Source organism: Aptenodytes forsteri, unplaced genomic scaffold (assembly GCF_000699145.1).
Source record: "Aptenodytes forsteri isolate BGI_AS27 unplaced genomic scaffold, ASM69914v1 Scaffold1, whole genome shotgun sequence".
NCBI lineage: Eukaryota > Metazoa > Chordata > Aves > Sphenisciformes > Spheniscidae > Aptenodytes > Aptenodytes forsteri.
The window spans coordinates 1,652,296-1,672,456 of NW_008795035.1; the positions used below are offsets into that span (position 1 = coordinate 1,652,296).

Here is a 20,161-nt window from a genome sequence, read left to right on the forward strand (position 1 = left end):
CTTTCCCAATAATTCAGATGTTCAAGCAGTCCAAATACTAGTTCTGTTCAACTCGCTGCCTCCTGCAGCTGTATGTGGCCAACAACCCAGATGCCCAAGTCATCAGAACATCTGCATTATTAATACCGTGTCGACACAGAGAACGCTCAGTCAAACTGCCTAAAGCACTGAGGAAAGGGATTGTCTTGTTCTTTGTGAGAGTGATGATTGCTTACTCACACAAAGAAGTTACTGAATGTCAGCTGATCCACAGTAACTACAGACGCACTCAGACCAGATGAAATGTTTTGAAGTTGCTTAGCCTCAAATGAAATAAAAATGCTTAACTTGCATAATACAAGGAAATTGCTGAAAAGTTAATATAAATATACCCCAAATACAATAGTAATTTATTGTAACATATTCATTCTATGACCCGCAGTGTTAACCCCATACGGAAACATGCTAAGTATACTCACCGAGGCAATAGCTGGGAATAAGTGTTGGAAGCCAGGCTACGTTAGAGAAAGCGGAGGTATGAAGAGAGTTAATTCGAGCCAATTCAGATACTCCTCCAGTGTATGATAAAGGTCCTATAGGGTCTACACGCCACAGAATGAGCTCACTATAGATCGCGTTTGGGTCATGGAATGTACACGTTGCTGCATTTTTAAGTTGCTGCCTAGAAGAACCTTTCACATGTTTAATAGGATCCATTATTCTGTTTATCCTGTCAGAGTCCCAGGAACTGTCTGATTCAGGAGTTAATAGAGCATTATGATGAGAAGATGTTAGCAGTAATGGTAAAACAGAATGGCAAGCTAGATCATTGAGGTGAAAACGGTGACCGCAGTACCTAAATTTATGTGATACAGTTAGCACAGTAGTGAAAGCTGATTTATCAGCAAAAGTAACTGCCCACTGATTTAGAGAGCCATCTATATGTTTGGAAATCATCATTACTATGGGAGAAATTATATTCACATTTGCACTGTCCTGGGCAAAGCTTGGTCCTTTATTTGCTAGAGTCTTATCTGGAAAGTCCATTGTCTTCTGATGTACAGCATTACTGTTATCTTTTACAAAGACAGGGCAAGCATACATCATAATATTTTTGCTAAGGGAACTAGCATCTCCTGATGGAAATGCAACAGGAATCCTAGAAGAAAATGAAACCTAAAAAAAAAAACAAAAAAGAAAAAAATTAGCATATAACAACCCAGCTCAAGTCTGAATAAATGTTAGCTGTTTCACAGGAAGTACTTAAAATTAAATTCACACTGATGTTCAGATATAAAAGAAAGGACACAATGATTGTTAAGATCATAAATAATAAAACCATTTCAAATATACAATACCTGAACTTGTCGAAAGATGCCTGGAGTGTATTCATCTAAATATTTCACATGCCACACCAAAAAGGTACCATCAATAGGATGGATGGTAAAAAGCATATCTGGATTTCTGTTCCATTCAGTTAGGAGCAACTCAATTTTCCGATCTAACAAAACTGTTGGAAGAGGCATGTGTGGGCCTGCTAGTAGAGATGTTTTGGGGCTTCCCTCTCTTTCTCCATCTTCATGTTCTGAAGAGCCTGTACCAGTCCCTGTCTCTGATTCTCTATCTATAGACAAGTCTGCAACAGAAATGAAATGTGCCATTTTATCCATTGCAAAGATTTCCCTATCAGTTTCTATTCAAAACAAGACAGTATTTTTTAATCTGCTAATAGAACTATCTGGTAAGAACATTCATGCACATTGAGGGTAGAAACATCTTTCTTTGGTCTGTCTGTACAAAAATATGAGGCTCTGGCCTTTGAGTATTGCTTCTAACTATGCAATACAAGTAATAATAAATGTAACCGTAAAAATCCAGATACTTAGAGTAATACCCTGCCTAAGATTATTGTGGGCAACTATATAAACCCACACATTGTATATGAATGCTGGTTCCAAATTAACATGGGATTTTTTTTGTATTTAGAAGGTAATCATGAAATATACGGTATGTGATCATTGATGAAGCAGTATGTATTGCATGTTCAGTAAGAATTATCGCACACTTAACTCCTGCATTGGTAATCCAGATTATGTCATTATAAATGACACAACGTATCATCAGTTTACTGCCACTAATTGGTCTTACTGGTCTTTGTAGACAGATTTTTATTTTTACACATTCTTACTGGCCAACTGACCCTCCCACAGCAATGTAGAGTATTTCTGGTAGGATATGTTTTCCATCATTAATTTCAAAATATGTCTCTCTGTTCCTTTGTGAACAGCTACAGTTGGGATCATCGGGTGATCTAAGGTTTAAGATGTAAATCTCACCAGTACTGGAAACAGTGCAGTTGCATTAAAATGGAGCTATGATGTCCAACCCTTCTTGAAGCTTGCCATAAATTGGTACGTCATTACTGACAATCAGATTGTAAGGTAAATAGAGAGCAGGTCTTAGTCATAATTTCATAGCTCAGTGGACTATATCCAAAATGGAAATGAGACAAAAGCTACCTTTCTTTTTCACTGTGTATATCGCTATTGTGTTCCAACAGAGAGTACATAGTTGAATTTTTCATGCCTACAATTACAGCAGCCAAAATTTCAGCTGTAAATGTCTATTTATTTTAGATTAATTTTCAAATGTTAGCACTTACAATTCTTGTGCTGAATAATTGCATTAATTATTGCATTAATGTGCTTCAAAATAATTCTTGTGCTACATATCTCAATATTACTAACCATGATCTAATTTCATATGTAAACCTCTCTCTTTTTCTTCCATTTCTTTTTCCTCTTCAATCTCAACATCAAAATCTTGTTCCAGTTGTTGTTCAGAACTTTTTCTTAGATGTTGCATAAATACTTCAAAATAGGATGTAAAATTAAATTCTTTATTATTCAGGAATATCTGTGGACATTTTTAAACAAATAAAAAAGCTATATATTAAACTGCTCATCTTTTTTTATATATATATATATGCACTCACATATACACACACACATATATAGACACAGATTTCTTAATTAAAACATTTAACTTATTTTAGGTAGAACGTAATTTGTGCCTGTAAGATTAGAAAAAGTAAGATGCAGATCAAGTTTCTACCTGCAATTGTAATAAAAAAAAAGATATTTTAACATCAATAAATTTACATGAAAATTAATTCTTATGTGAACAGTAAATGATACTCAACAGTTCTAATTGCTCAGCTTCATATGTTGCAGTCTTGTTATTTCATGTACAGATTTTAGGTATGCCACATGATTGCTCTTTAATCTTTTCCTTGTTTAAAATATTCTGCATTTTTCTATAAAAAGCAGCTGGTTTCCTGCCAAAAAATCTGGTACAGCTTTTTTTCATTCACTATATATTCTGTAGGATGCAAATACTCTATTCAACATACACCACCGCCTCCCAAAACCCAACAATCAAATGCCAGGCAGACTTGAAATTTAGGTTTCTTTTGCTTTCTGATGTGCAAAGAATTTAATTGGCTTTTAAAAGTGCTGAAGGTATTCAGAATAATTTCAGCCTCATTTGTCTTACAAAACTCCACGCCAAGTAACAGACTTGTGAAACAAGTCTTCCTACAAATTCCCTGTATTCAATTAGGCAAAGCAAAGAATGTGCCTCTCAGCCCCCTTTATTTCTTTTTTTCATTTTGTGCAAATATATTATTACAGTTTAATAAATGGTTGTATTTCACCTGTATTAGGGTTGATGCTTGCTGCTATATGGAAGTGACCAAGCGCATTTGCGTGATGTGAAATGTGACGCTGAACTTCATGAGTACCCTGTTGATCTGGCAATACATCTGTGTGGGTAACAAGAACTGAAGATCTCCTTTGTCCTTTTCTCATGTTTTTCAAGTGGTGAATTGTCTGGTATAGTTATTGAAAAAAAAATAATTAAGAAATACTAAAAAACTGCAAGGTAAAAACTCACATTTATATAAAGCCTAAAGCTTTTAAACTTCCTTCTACCTAAGAAGTGAAGACTAATTTCAAAAGGATTATTTTAAATAGATTTCAACAGAGATTAGTAACACCTATGTATATCAGTTCTGGCCAAAGGCAAAGCTCTTCTACCAGTCTTCTCAAAGTTCCTTTAATATCTGCTCCAACAACAACACAAAAATACACACTATTTTGTGTAACATTCATAAACAAGATTACAACAATCTAAAAGCAGTAACCTTTGCAATATAATTTTATAATGAATTATTTTTGTGTAACTGAAAACTGCTGAGAGCACTTGGAGAGCACGACTGATTCAACAGCCCAAACCATACTTGGTTCCACTCTCTCTTTTTGTTGGTGGTCATGATATGTAAGAAGTAAAAACTTGGTCTGATTGTAATAGTCTACAAATAACTGGTGGGTGGTTGGTTTTTTTTGTTTTGTTTTCTTGTTTTTATATTGACAGGTCTTCTCTTACTGTAAACAGCAGACTTGATACAACTTCCACTGAAATTTAGAGTTCCATAATACCGCCTTTTGGAAATGCAATTATCAAATCAGATAACTAAAAATTAAAAGAGTTTATTTACTGCTTCCACTGTTTTTATACTTACAGACTTTCAGACTCAATCAGAATGAATCCATCACTTACTATTCCACATTAAACATTGTCTCTTCCCATCACTATTAGTTAGCTATAGAAAAAGTAGATTGAGTTCGAAGAACATAGAGCTTGGGTGCAGAGTTGCAAAGTCTCTGACTTCTTCAGTGTTTAGTAACAGACTTCAAAAACTGATATGAAATAATTCAGACTATTCTGTTATGCTTATAAGAACTAGATAATACACATTCTGAAGTTCTACATCCTTTAAATATTTAAATTTTAAGAATCTTGAAATAAAAAATTGACAAAATAAGTATTTACTTGTACCTCTAGCGCATGCTGTATTTTGTCCTTTTGCTTTCCAGATTGAGAGATGGTGTCGCTAATGCTGGAAGTGCTCGTTTCACAGATCTGCTCACCGAGAAGAGTATCTTCTGGTAACGTCGTCTCTGCCCACAGCCGACAGATGCCATCAAGACATGATGTGAGTAACACATTACAGACCAAACCCCTAATGACAGACATAGCAAGGTTACTACCCAAGGTAATTAAATTAGCTGTATGGACACGGCAGAAATTAGGGGAGTATACAAGTATTTAGTAGTTATTGTTTCATCCAAATTTCTGCCTCTCCCCTAACTACAGGTTTTATATCAGCAGTGATTTTTGGCATGCTGATAAACCCATAGATTATTGGCAAAAGTGCATGCAAACTTGGAATGGTTATTATTTGATAAATGCAGCAGTTATTACAAAACTGCAGTTATGAAACTGCCTAAACTATCTGACTTGCTGGACTCTGTGAGGAATGCATAAATTTTACTAAATAATGAATGGTGAAACTGAACAACTAATTAAACACCAGTATATACAATAAGGCACAGAAAATAGCTTACTAAATGCTAATCATTTAAACAAATATTTTATTTCCAATGTCATAGCACCATTTGGTGAAGAGAAAGCCTTACATCCATGCTTCCTGGCATAACTTGAGAAGGCACTGAAGTTTAGACCATATTTTAGTATAAATCTCACCTGTTAACACAACTATCGCTATTGTACTAGGTAATACAGAAGCTTACGGGAAGATGTTGCTATGTTTTATTTCTTGAAAGTATAAGCAGAGAAATCTAATCACGTTCTTGGTGGCCAAACTTTAAGCAGAGTGTTAAAAAACACTTGGTCAAAGGCTTGCTTGTTTTTTTAAAAAAGAAAACTTTCGAACCTGGGCATGTACTTGCTAATGTTACGCCATGAAAATCCTGTCACTGCTCGAGGATGCGCCAAATAAACAAATGAGAAGTGGACAACCCCTGAATATTTTTTCTTTTCTTCTTTCTCTTGGGGCAGAAGAGACGACTTCCAACCAGTCATAGGATACCAAACCTTTAGGAGGCAGTCATCCTAGGTAAAGCAATAAAAAAACAGGGGATTAGCTACCTCTAATTAAAAATGTCACAAAAAAAAAAATCCCAAATAATAGGGAAACTGCTGTTCTTTGATGAAAACGTGATCTGTGGCCCAGAACTATTTGCAGTTTTTTCAGACAACCCATTTCTGAGACCACTTATTTCATTGATGGTCATCCTGGAATGAGCTACAGGACTGAAGAAATATTCTGCTGGCAACACTCCACTCCCATAAGGAATTTTTCTTCCAGTCCAGTTGGCCCCCTACTTTCCTCTTGGTTCTCTATGCATTTTCTGCATAGCACACATGCACGCTTAAATCCCATGTCCATTTCCCTGCAAAGACAGAAGCCAGAAATAGGCTGCCACTCACACTACAATATTAAGCTCATTAACAGTCATCATCTCCGCTGAGACAATTCATGCTGTAAGTCCCTGTTGGTTCCCATGCACAGGAAGCCTTACTTTCATGGAAAGTACTGTACCTACAGAGCATAGGCACACGATAGAGGAGCAGATGCATATTACAGCCTCCACCGGCACAACCTATGCTACCCTTCTGGTTTGAACGGTTGGGCACCACTGACGTAATTAACTGAAACAAAACTGAAACGCTGATGCAGCAATACTACAAATGCTGATAAGTGAGACCGGAGTATGACTATACTGATGTGAGCCAAGGACAACATTACTAGTCTGACAACAGTACGTTGTACACAGCTGGATGCCACATGCCTGGATTTCAGGACTTGCTGCTGGAGTGGAGATACAGAATAAAGTAAATAAATGAATAAATTACAAACCTCAGAGTGTAGATAAAAGATAGTATTTCCTGACAAGCATCAGAAAGTACAGTATCTGACCACAGATTCTGCAAGAAGGAAGTCTGACAGGCAACCCTGTTAGGAATTATGATCAAAGCTGTGTATCTCATGAAACAACTAACAGAAGACGACTTCTGGAACCATCTGCCTCATCTACTTAGTCAAATTCTTAGCTATATAAAAGTATATTCATGGGAAACAGAACTATGGAATGAAGCACATCTTTTGATAATTTTCTAACCACAACGATTCTAAATGTGATGTTTATTAAGGTGTTGTAAGTACGTTTTTAGTCATAAAACTATGCAGCTCATGATTCAGTTGTCCTCTTTAGTAAGTGTAAGAAAACAAAGGTTCCTAAAATTCATCTCACTGTTCAACCAACATTAAGTGCAAGCAATAAATGCTTACCTATCCAGACGTGAAAACCAAAGGGAATCACTCAAATGGGCGGGTGACATCAAAGAGAATTATTAATTGAAAACTTAGCTTGAATAGCAATTTGACAAAAAATATGCCAAACTGAAATAGAAGTTAAGAACTGATAATTGAACCCAGAATTCACTAAACAGAAAATCTTTTCTAATTTATCCAGAGGTGTGCATATTATACCAGTTTAAATGTGTATGTGTATAATGATCTAAAATTTATCCTCATTATTTCTAACAGAAGTAGAAAAACATGTTTATGCGTATCTGAAAGTTCATCTAAGTATACTTTATCTAAAACATATATATATACACACGAGTCTGTATCGCTGTCACTGTATTTCCAGGCTGATTCTCAAGTATTCAGTAAGAGTACACAGCTAAATCCAACTTCTCGCTGCTGAAATTCATGGAATTACATGAAAATACAGCATTACACGAGATGATAATTTAACTTAGCTCAGACTACAACAGAGTTTATAGTCTGGCACTATTCTATATTACTTATTTACTTTTGTCAAACAAATGCAAAGCATTGCAAACAATTATTTAATTATTGTTTTTTGTCCTTACCTTCCCAGCTGTTGCAAAGTATTCACCATCAGGAGACCATGCCATCAAATGTACTGATACTGCAGTCCTAAAGAACATGAGAGCACAGTTTCAAGTTGTAAGTAAAGTACATTTATTCTATAGTATTATTCCATGTGTATTCAGTTGATTAAGCATTACTGTTCATTATTTAAATGAAATATATTAGTATTTTATAGTTGTTGCTTTAAGCATACTTTAGAAATAGCAGAAGCATAAAAAAATATTTGCTACAATGAAACAAAATATTTAGTATTTTCATGGTTTTACAGAAAAACAGCCCACGAAATAAGTTGTTTTAAGTACGGCAAGCCTAGGCTAGATCCGATGAGATCACAGATGTGAAGTTTGTCCCACCTGCTCCTCTACTCCCAGTGAAGCCAAGACAAATAGTATGAAGAAACGGAAGCGAAGATCTTTTAGATAATTTGTGATGCTATTTCTCTGTGACTACAGCTTATGGGTCAGATGTCTGAAAGAGGAAAGCAGCCTATGCAGTGCTTTGTAGGCACAAAATCTAAAATGGTTTCAAAAAAGTCAAGAGAAAACAGGTTCTAGGCAGCTGCTTCCCAAGTCTGCACATATATAGAAACGGCTGGTCATGAAGCACTTCTGTAACATGGATCTCAACTAGAACTGGGTAGAAAGAGTTTCAGGACTCTCTTGCTAAGATTCAGGAAGCAGCTTTCGTCTTTATCAGTGTAGCATCCTGCTACTGCTCTCCTGTTCAGTCTCATCCAATTATCTCAGCAATACTTTCAAAGGTGAGAGAACGGGGACAATGTTGACACATTGCCAGTCCTACAGTTTGGCTAAGCCTTTGAGTAGGTTATCTGGTGATAGGTCACTTGAAAAAGTGAGGAATTTTTGTTTGGAATAACTTACAATGTTTGAATTTTATGGTATTTTAAGCGGATTTAAAAGCACATCTTAAAATATGGTTTTGGAGAGAAGATAGGGTTGATATATGAGGTGGCATTGCAATTTGTCTTAGAATAAAAGTTATCTCACTCACTTGCACTGCCAGACACATTTCCAGTCATTTAGAACTGGGAGAACTTTATCATCTTTGATCTGATTGTCAGGATCATCATCTTCATCATCTTCTAGAATGTCACTAGATGGAGGGGCCCACAATTGCAAAAAGTCAGTTGCTGTCAGCAGCCTGTTACCTGAAAGTGAGTAATATCAAAGCTGTGAAACCAAGATGATGCATGTATATTGAAAGATTAAGCCTGCCATCATATTTTGTTGAGAATTATTCAAAACAGGTTGAAAACTCAACTTTCTAAAGTTCATTTTAAATATGATAGGGTATTCAATTATATTATACAGCTGTTTTTATTAAAACATTTTGAATTTATAGTACCTTTTAAGAAAGAACATCAAGGTTTTTTTGGTGACTTCAAATGATAACTCATATTTAATAATTAATGTTGCAGATGCTAAATAGCCATTCACATCTCAAATAAAAATACGTTGTTAGACATCTTATAAATATCCGTGTCTGGGTACAGTGTTGACTTCAATTGTGATAAGATTCTACTTAAATGATTTTTAGTGGTAATTTAAGTCAGCAACTTAACACTGTTAATTCCCAAACTAAGATCTTGCACAAGAGACTCAAACACTTGGCACAGCATCTTCACAAATGCTAACTGTAGCCTCACATTCTATGCAACACTGCCTGAGAACAGATAATCTAAAATTTCCATATTCACGCTCTCACTTTACTACCATAAAAATAATTTGTGTTCAAGTTCTCCTGACCACAAATGTTGAACAAATACTTCACAAACATCACATTACCTTGAGGATCCCACGCCAGGTTGTAAGTCATAGAACTGAGGAAGAATTGCCCAGTTTTAAGCCACTGACACTTTAGTTGCTGTAGTTTAAAAACAGTTAAAAGATTAATTCTCACATCAACAGCAAAATACAAAGGTATCAGTATTTCTTTCTTTCTCTATGAAATTGCTATCAAGCCTGTTGCAAAAACATTCAGAACCCAGTGGTGGATTGCTGAATCTAGTTTTAATAATGTCTTTTAATTGTTTTATAAAAATTAAATGCATCACAGAGTGCCCTGCGAACCAGATCTGGACCTGTCACACATACAAATATATCTGTAGGTTACTCTAAACTAGTTAGGTCATACATTTATAACAAAGTAAGGGATGGCAGTATAGATGCAACAAAGATTGTGAAACCTGCTTGAGAACATACTTAATGCTTGAGTGCTCGGCCACGGCTTGCTGTTAAAACAAGCCTGGGTACACGTACACAAGCCTAAGTCATATTTCTGTACCACAGACCTGACAACCTCTTCAAGTTAAAGAAACACCAACTTGTCACCATGTCATTCTAGTATGAGATTCAAGAACAAGATGTTGTTGTGAACTTAGGAGGAGTGCAGTCCCCAGTTCGATTCATGCAGCGGAAGATTCTACCCATCTGATTTTGTTATGGATGGTGGAAAATATTTATCCATTAGTCTTTTGTGTGTCAATGTAATATAATAATGATAACCGGCAGACAGACTTCTGCCTCTTCTAAGAACCTAAACCGAATTACAATGATGAAATACATACTTACACAATTTCTTTTATGAGAATTTATACCAAGCGGTTCAAAAATGCAAACAGCGTTTCCATATGATGCTGCAATCTGAAAAAAAAATAATTGAAGACTCAAAATGTAAGGTTAGGAGATAAGTGTAACTGCTCCCTAGTATTCCAAAACAGCTAAAGAATTTCCAGTACCTCTTTTATGTGCTGTTGTTCAAGAAAAGTGAAATGAATACAAAGTCATTAATTGTGTTATAGGTATACTTTCTTAACGAAGTTGAGAAATACATACTTCTGCACAAGCCCATCTTTAAGATTTTAACTCTAAGTAGGGAAGACATCTTGTTCAGTGGGATAAACACTGTCAATCAGATCTAATATATTCTTCTAGGGTAACTACTGTTAATGCATAAGGGAAAGCTGATGCCTTCACTACTTCTGCTCACATTCTCTCTACTTCACAGCTAACTAATAAATAAATTATTAGCATCTGGGTCTCAATGTGTTCCCAGATTCCATTTTGTACCACTAAATAATAATTACAAGAAACAGGAGGAAATGTAATTCTATTTTGAACAGTTACATACATTTTGAGGGGAGAAAAATGGTAAACAGAAAAACTGAAGTACTTATATCACTCAACCCCTCCATTTCTTTCACAGAAACTTACTTCACAGAAACCTCCATACGCAAAATGGTCTTTATTAGGAATTTATCTGGTCATGTTCCTAATACTCATACGCTTATGAGTACTTTTGACTATCTTCAAAATTCCTTTTTTTCCCCGAAAAGATTTTTAAAAGAAAAAACATTTAAGTTCTTCCCATTCAGAATCTGGTTTCCTCAATATAGAAATGATGTAAGAGTTTCACGACATTTATTATGAAATCTTATTTCCTCTTCGGGGGGAGAGGAGCCAGGGGGGAAGGTTGCAACAACACACTCCCAAAGAAAAGAACAGACCGCGAGCTCAGAGTCCTGAATGCAGAACCACCCGGGGTTCATGGTGATCTTGCAGGGCCACCGGTGCAGCTGGAATCCCTCTTCCAGTCCCACTGGGACTGCACTGCTGCAGCGCAGGGGCCGTGCCAGCTAAACCTGCCCGAATCCTAACGAGGGCTTTCTCAATACTGCAGCCAAGTTTTAACTAGCTGATATTAGTAGGCAGTGACAACTGACACACAAAATTTGCTCAGTGCACTACCATAACTCACAGAAACTAGCTTTTTCTCAGCAATCTAAACTGTCTCTTTAGCATTGTTTATGGATTAAAAACAAAACCACAGAGCCAGTCAAGGGGCCATGCAGTTATGACAGTTCATACTGTAGCACTTCTAAACACATTAAACATGCCTAAGCTTTTCTGAAAAATAAAGTATTTCTAATTAATTACTTTGCAGGACACACACGCACATAGATGTATATGTATACATGAATGATTTATCCATGTCTTCTTTAGCTAGATGAAAGTATACAATAATGGAGACAACAACAATTTTTGTACCATTCCAGTTCTGATACTATACTGTAACTAATACATATTCCCACATTTTGTGAGACCTGTTATTGCAGGTCCTGGAAAGGAATGAAAACCATTGTTACAAGATGCCTCCTGCTTCCCCTTCCCCCTCCCCCTCCAAAACATAAATTACTATTAAACTGAAACAATTCTCTGAGTAACACAAGAGGTGGTACTCAGAAAGTTACAGATCAGTAAAAACTAATCTTTGTCATAAAATTAACTCATTAATACCATTAATGTATTATGTTGCTGTTTGAAAAAATTGGAATACTCTAAATGAAATAATTAAATTCTATACAAATTTATTAAAATCCTTACCCTGCCTTGTCGTTGCGAGCACTCCACACAACTGACCTGGATGTTTCCATGTTTAGCACCGGGAATAATTTGCACACATTCAAAGTCATTTGCCAGAATTACAATGTCACAACCAGAGCCATATGCCTGAAATATTTTTAAAAAGAAATACAATTAAAAAACAGTTTAAAAAAAACTAACTCAAAACTTATTAGACGACTTAGGTTTTTGAGAGAGCTGTGAAAATCCCCATTGAAACAAGATATTACTGTGTAGCGGGTTTATTCCTCGCCAATTCAGTAGCACCAGCAGAATAAGCAACAAGTGAAAACAGTCGCAAAGGAGACCTTAAATCTTCCAGGGTTTAAATCACCGCAAACAGAAACAGTAAAAAAAAAACCCAACCCAAAAACCAAACCCCAAACTTATTCTAGAACTTAAGCTCTGTGTGTACTTTCACTTTTCTTTATGTTGTGGAGTTTTTTTAGGTTTTAGTTGTTTTTTCTTCTCCCCTCCAATGCTTGTTGCCTCTTAGAGCAAGGCAGTCAAGAGTTCACTATTCAGGTGCACTTATTATTGAATTTGCATACAAATGTCTTAAATATATGTCCTGCCCCCCCGCCCCCTTTTTTTTTTTTTTTTTTTTAAGAATATTAAGCGATTCTTTTCTATAAGAATCCAATTTCTGGGCTTTTCTGAGTTTTTAGAAGTGCACCTTACTGTAAGACTGTAAAACAACAAAGATTTGTCTTGGATATATTGTGTCTTGTGCAATACACACTACAGTCTAAGTAATTTGTTTAAGAGTAAGTTCTATAACAATGCTACCTTGCAGCACTTTTTACTGGCAGGCTAAATATACATCTGTCTGCCAACCTTTCCCCTGCCCTGGTGTGCCAGAAAATCCTAAAAAGTTTAATCGCTCCAGATGATCTGCTCCACTGAACTCCCGCATTCAGGCATAGAAATCCCTCCCTAGCATCAGTCTACCAATAAGCCTTTTTTAAAGTAAACAGTTACAGCTAGAAGTCTCTTTCCTTAAAGTAAGGTTTCCACTGATTCCGATACAGTAGGCAGAAATTTTACAACAGCTGAATTAAGCAGAGAGTGCAAGTCCTTAACAGTCAATTTCAGATGGCACAAAATTACTTTGTCATTTCAACTTGCCCCCTGCTTCTTTCACAATAATTTCCAAATTACTGAGTCCCAGCCCTCTCCTTTGAGGTCAATCAGTTTAAAGGCTACTTGTATTATTTTTGAGACGAGCATGAGAAGTTGTGAGTATTTCTATAGATTTACAGGACCAATGCCCGTTGATGGGCACACTAAGATAATGGTGCAAGATAACCACTGGAACTAAAACGGGCAATTTAGGTCTCATGACCTTCTATGTCTACTTCTAATCCTCCTGGGGAGGAGCGACAAGTGAGAAAGTCTGAAGAAAAAGGCTTAATTTAGTGAAAGTACAGTCACTGCTAAAACCAAGAAAGGAACAGCAATACAAGCAGCAAAGCAGAAACTCAGGCCTTAGAAATTAACGCACCATACAACTGCACACACAAAAATGAAAACTGCATACAAAACAGATTGTCTAAAAGATTTCCAAGGTCATCTCGCAAAAATAAAGTGATGCAGTGTTGTCTGAGTCCTCACGCCCACAACCATTGTTCTGGGAAGCTCTGAGGAACTGATACTGGAGTTATTCACGATGTAAGCAGGAGAGGGGGAAAAACCACAACTGGTTGTTAGAGGGAGATCATCTGTGTAACAGAATATCCCAGCTCCTTGATGACTAGGCTATGCATTTATTAGACCCAAGGAAGGGAATAAGTTATTATTAAAATGGAATAGGATTATTTCCAGAAACTAAGGGAAAGAAAGATGAGATTCTGAGATAAGTTCTGGCATTGAACAGAAAGTCTTTCCATTTTGTTGTTTTCCTATTTTTTTATATTGGAATTTGTTGCAAAACAAACTCCACCAGCAGTGTGGAATGCTGGACAGGCCAGCAAATGTTCACAAGTAGGAAGGAAGAAGATGGAGACCAGGATGTCAATGCCCATAAGCAGACAGGAAAATCTGTCAACAAAAAATATGCCAACAGGGAGGATCTAGTCCGCTAGAGACCTCAGTCGGAACACGTTCCCAACAGCAGGGTATCAGCCTCCAGCTCCAGGTTCTTTGAGCAAGTGCCGTCTCTTGGTTCTGGGGTAATTTTCTCAGTGTAGATATTTATTCTGAGAATGTCTCTCATTTCTTGAAAGTATATTAAAGTATATTTACCTTAAATCTTAAATTTACTTTAAGAAGTACATTTATTATAGCCCCACCTTTGAGAAAAGGTGTCCCCTCCTCTTAAAACAACTGTTCACTTTTTCACATTTACAGTCTCCAAATTTCTCAAAGCAGAAAAGGTCAATATACTTTTCTGTACTGAAAGATATTTCCATATTTCACATTATACGTCTAAATACAAGTTTTCCATTTGATTACTTTTATGAGGCTTTTCTAATATACTCAATATATTAACATGTTTATACTTGAACAGAACACATTTCTATTAAATCCTCTTTTCATTTTGTCCTTCCACTCCTTAAGCTGGTAACAAAGTAGAAGCACCCTACGTTGGCAAAGAATAGGGAAGTGTCATAATATTTAACATCAGTAGTCCCTTCCTAAGGATTCAGCTGACAACATCTTCAGGGAGATCATTCATGCCAACACAGGTCTCTCCTGCCAGAATAACAGTGGACACAATATTTGTGGCAACAGACTAACAATCTGCATAGCCTGATAAAAGGAATGGAAAATTAGTAAGCCATACAAAAAGGAAAGACGGAAAATAAGATGCTGTGAGATACTGTAATGGACGAGAGCAGCACAGAGGCCTTAGATAAACAGAATTATAAGCAGTCACTGAACGAAACAAGCGCAGTAGAAGCCACCCACGTGGAGTATCTGCCAACCTCCATTTCTAATGTCACTGATAACTTCAAAGAGAAAATTAAATGGAGTTGCAAAACCGCCAGAACGCGAGGATGACTTGCAGGATCCATAAGCAACTAATAAGCTGTATTTTGCCAATGTCTGCTCTAACTCTCAAGATCTGGGACCACTGAAATGAACAATGACAAAGCTCTAATTGAATGCAGGAGCACCAGACAGAAGTAGGACATCGTGTCCTACTGTAAGAGTTTATGCTATATCCTCAATTTTCAGATAGTACGAAAGCAGCATGTGCATCTTTCTTTTTCAGCTGCCTGTGTTTTCCGGTTTGGTTCTCTAATTTTAATGTTGAACACTGGAACTAACAGACAGGGAAACAATTATTCCTTCACATTCTCATCTTGTTTTTTCTTTATATATTTTTCTCTGTATAAAAAATGATTCTTCTCTTTCTATAACCTGCAACTCTACAAATTTGTCATAAGTGAAATAGACCAGAAGTCCTCAAGCTCCAGGGTGTACTATTAGGGGTACAGAGGTATTTCAAGATGGTAAATGATGTGGAAGAAACAGAATCAGCTCATAAACATCTAAAATTACATAAATTAATTAAAATCTGTATTTAAACCTGAATTAAAGCCAGTATTGGCCTTATAGTACTCCTCCAGTATAACAACACTTATCCTCAAGTTTCTGGCTATGGATAGTGAAATCATAAGGTGCAGAAATTCCTCCACCTTCCTATTAGTGATGAAGACACCTGAATTCTGAAACATTTCCAAGCTCTCAACAGACAACATTTATACTTCCGTCCTCCCCCGGCTAAGTACGAGTAGAATTACATACACTTAATGCAAACTAGCAAAATAACTGAGGAAAGAACCCCAACCCACTACTAGCCTGTGGCCTGTAGCACAGGCTTTCCCAAATTGACATTTGAGACGAATTCATGATTCAATACTTTACAATATGCTTACACACAGAGCTTCAGAGAAAAAAGAACATAGTAAGGATTCAGATGTTAAGCGTCTGTAATCCAGTTCACATAAACATGACACAGTGGAGAACATACACATATATGTAAGTAGTAATAAATAACGAGAGGGATTTGCAAATAAGGGTTTTAATAAGTAATTTTTCAAGAAGGATGAAGTAGAGGAGAACCCTACACAGCAGAGAAAACCTATTCTCAGTTGCTGTATCTTGTGGACATAATGGTGCGGATGAAGATTTGGCTGTTTTCAATGGAGTAAAAAAAGTTTACACGCGTGTGGGAGACTTTCATCCGCAACAGCTTCTGAAATTCACACAGTCTATGTAAAATACACACAGTCCCAGGCCAAGTGTCAGTACTGGCATGGAAGACTCCGAGAAGCTTGTCCTTTTCAAAAATGACAAATAATAATTTTTTTTTCACTTCTATCAGAAAAGTTCTTATGTACAGACACCCCTAAAATCCGATATTCTGATTTTTCATTAATAATGTTTAGAGTTCCGTATTTTGTGCATTTAGTGACACCTCTTACAAGAAATAAATATTCATTATCTTCTGTTTGTGGGACACTAGCCGGAGCTTGGAATTTTTTGGAATTTTTATACTTATAGAATCTAGCCTTTAGGTAATTGACATACCTATGGATTTTTTTTTTTGTTTTTTAAACCTAGACTGACCTTACTACATTCTGTTCAGAGTTTCAGGGGGAAAAAATCAACCTGGAGCTTGGACAAAGGGCAGAAGCCATATAAACAGAATCAGAAGAGCTCGTCTTCTTTATCTGAAATCACCTTGCTCCACATCACAGAAAGTCAGGTTGGTAACATACATCCCACTCAGAGTTAGGGTCAGTGACTGAAATTGGCTCAAGGTAAAACGGCCGCTTAACAACAAAAGCTAAGTGACATCAACCACGGTTTGAAAAATGCCGTTTACTACCTTTTAAAACTTATTAGCTGCCAGTTAGACTATGAGGTTCAAGTAACATACCCTTCCTCTGTCTAGGCAGGGTGTGTGCTGTAAGGCCCTTCTGTACAAAGCTCAACCCTGACCTTCTGTAAACTCATTTGTGAAACACGGTTAACAATATTTGCTGAAATGAGAACATGAAGCAACAGCAAGTTGAATAGTGCACAGAATTATTAGCAGAAATGACAAAACCAGAACTCCTGTCATTTAGTACTTAAACCCTTTGCTCATGCAGTGTCGTTTTTGGAGCTCAGATGAAGGGAGCCTGAAGAGACTGCCTGGTAGAAAACAGCATTATGAAGCTATTTTGCTTCTATCACCCTTCAAACAATTTTTCCCGTATATTACCCACTCTACTAGACTGGGCGCAATACAGCTACAACATCCACAAGCCAGTTTGTTAACCAAACATATCTGTGCTTTGTCCCTTATTTGGGAAATGCTAGACGTATGTCAGGATTGCTGCTGGCAGATGTGGGAGCATAGGGAGGAAAGAACGCTATATGCATTTCAGATAAAGGACTGACAAAACCTTTGTAGCCAGCCTACAGCAACTGTCTATTTCTTTGGATTTGTTTTGCTTTATGGAGTCACTAATACTTGTTTTTTAGCAGGTAAAGAAAAATTAATGGGAAAATTATTTCTTTTCCCTTTCTTATTCTCAGAATAACTAGATGACTTTCACCAAAGCTTTAAAAAAGTTGAGGCAGAACGTGTTATCATCTTAGCTCTAGCTACGCTGACTTGGAAATTAAAAGCTTACCTTTATCCCCAGGAAGGAGTCATGTAAACAAGCCAAGAGCAAACCACAGAGGAAAGGAAGGATGAAGAAGAACCTGAGAATTGCAGTGTCCCTAATCAGGTCAGAAGAAAATATGTTCCTTCTCTCAGAATCCTAAGATTGCTGGAGTTAAGCATCTAAAGCAAGTTCATCTTAAGAGGACATTTCTCCTCCTCCTCCTCAAAAACAAAGGAAATAGCTCCAAAACTATTAACTAGTGAATACATACTATATACATGGACCCGAGCTGTTATTCTACTGTTAAGTGGAGTAACTTTAACACGAGCGATTCATTTTGGCACACAAAAAAAGCGGTATTTTGAAGTCCCTGTGATGAATCAGTTGTAGCAATTTTGAACTAGTTCTCACACATTTTAAACGAATGGCCTAACATCAGCCAAAACATAAGCAAGCACATGCGCACACAAACAGTGGCTCCTCTGCCACAGCCCAACTTCATATGGATTCATCTAGGACCGCACATACTGTGTAGATCTCCCTTAACCTCTTGCCTTTTACGGCTCTGCTGTGTTCTAGAGGCTGACAGGTACTGGGTCTTAAGAGCACATCTGTAGAGTCAGGCTCTGTCGCCAACACAGATGATCTCTTGCCTAAACTGCAAATCCTGCTTCAGGATCTGAGTTAAAGTTATGACTCCAAACAGCTTAATGGTTTGGGGGGACAAAGCGATGTCAACACAGCGTTACTGATGTTGACCAACAGAATTTAAGGTTAGGCACTAACGAAAGTGACACCTGTGGCGGATGGTAGACTGTGATGCTACTGAGAGTCACACAGGTGACTAATTTCCTAAGAATCTGGATATAAGACCCCGAACTGTTTGCAAGCAGGTGTTTTTAACCGTACAGTTTACTATAGGATCAAGGTCTAGAACAGCAGGAAACAATACCACAAATACAGAGAAAGGAGAAAAAGGCAAGAAGAAAGTTACAGCTGTGGAAGTCCAGAAGATACGTTTATTACAACATACTTATCCCTTTAGCTCCTTCTTTACTGTATTATAAAAAATGGGATGCAGCAGCTAGGGAAGACAGTGAGGTCTGTTATACGCAGTTCCATAGTTAACATGCTGCCAAAGGCTTCCACTCTTTTTTGTAAAATGTGACTTTTGCTCTTGGAAAATTCTTGTATAAACCGTAATACATATTATTATTCATTTTTGATGTTATCAAAGCTATCATGAGAATTAGCATAAAGTTGTCTTTCATAATACCAGTTGATTGACTTCTCAAATTGTCACAGCAAAAAGAAACACGTTAGAATAGGAATATGAGTAAACGACTGCTTATATAAATATCAAAAGTAACAGAGGTCCCTTTAATAGCAGTATGGCTGCATAGCAGCAGAAATACAGGCAGACACGGCACCTTTTATTTCCTAAGGCTTTCAAGCATTCGTCACTGGAATTAGACATCTGTGATAATCTAAAGTAAGCTTTGAATGTTTGACAAGTCTGCTGACGGTTATCTTTGACTAAAAATGATGCCCTGTATCATTTAGCTTGGAATTGGTTTGTGCCTGGGATATAAGCTGGCAAATGTTAATACAAAATCTAATGAGACAATTTATTCCCAAATAATAACGTACTGATTAGATGATAGTATGCAAAACACTGCGGAAGCTGATCACTCGTTAAACTCAGAGAAGCATATCGTAAGGCAGAAAAGTGGGAACTGACATTAGAATTGGCAAAAACAGCCTGTGGTTTATAAACAAATTTTATTATATAAACTACTGGACCCTTGAAATCTACTTAGCGTGTCTCTTTCCACTTCTTTCCTCCTCTAGTTTAAGAGGTGCATCTGACAAATTTGTGTTTTCTTAACCACAGCCATTGCGGCCAAACGCTCGTCAACAGCGGCCAGGCTTTGCAAGAAGCCTAGAGCGCCCCAGCCCCCAGCCTTCTTCCCTTCGCAGGAGGGCCGCGCGCGCACAAGAGCACCCGGCCGAACCTGGGGACGCACAGCGCGGGGGTTTCCCTGGCTCCCTGCGCGAATTCAGCCGATCCACCGAGCGCTGGAGGGCCGCGCGCGCACAAGAGCACCCGGCCGAACCTGGGGACGCACAGCGCGGGGGTTTCCCTGGCTCCCTGCGCGAATTCAGCCGATCCACCGAGCGCTGGCACACCCCCCCAATACCCCGGCCTCCACCGCCCCGCGGCCCCCCCCCCAGCCTCCATCTGCGGCTGCACCCCGGGAAGAGCGAGCAGCGACAGCCCGCAGCCCGGGCGCAGAAGGCGGCGGGGTCACGCCCGTCTCCTC

At 37.5% G+C, this 20,161-nt stretch overlaps 1 protein-coding gene across 1 annotated transcript in view; it reads right to left on the minus strand.

Annotated features, from left to right (window-relative positions):
• The window catches only part of DMXL2 (Dmx like 2), a 48,221-nt gene extending 35,886 nt beyond the window's left edge, over positions 1-12,335 (minus strand). Inside the window, exons 1-12 of the mRNA XM_019471315.1 lie at positions 12,211-12,335; positions 10,399-10,470; positions 9,613-9,691; positions 8,819-8,975; positions 7,786-7,852; positions 5,777-5,955; positions 4,879-5,062; positions 3,695-3,869; positions 3,535-3,575; positions 2,727-2,895; positions 1,338-1,615; positions 459-1,155 (exon numbers count right to left, since the gene is read on the minus strand). Of these exons, the coding sequence (XP_019326860.1) occupies positions 459-1,155; positions 1,338-1,615; positions 2,727-2,895; positions 3,535-3,575; positions 3,695-3,869; positions 4,879-5,062; positions 5,777-5,955; positions 7,786-7,852; positions 8,819-8,975; positions 9,613-9,643 (1,978 nt within the window). The 5' untranslated portion in view covers positions 9,644-9,691; positions 10,399-10,470; positions 12,211-12,335. The remainder of the gene's footprint in view (positions 1-458; positions 1,156-1,337; positions 1,616-2,726; positions 2,896-3,534; positions 3,576-3,694; positions 3,870-4,878; positions 5,063-5,776; positions 5,956-7,785; positions 7,853-8,818; positions 8,976-9,612; positions 9,692-10,398; positions 10,471-12,210) is intronic.
• Positions 12,336-20,161: the final 7,826 nt, after the last annotated feature.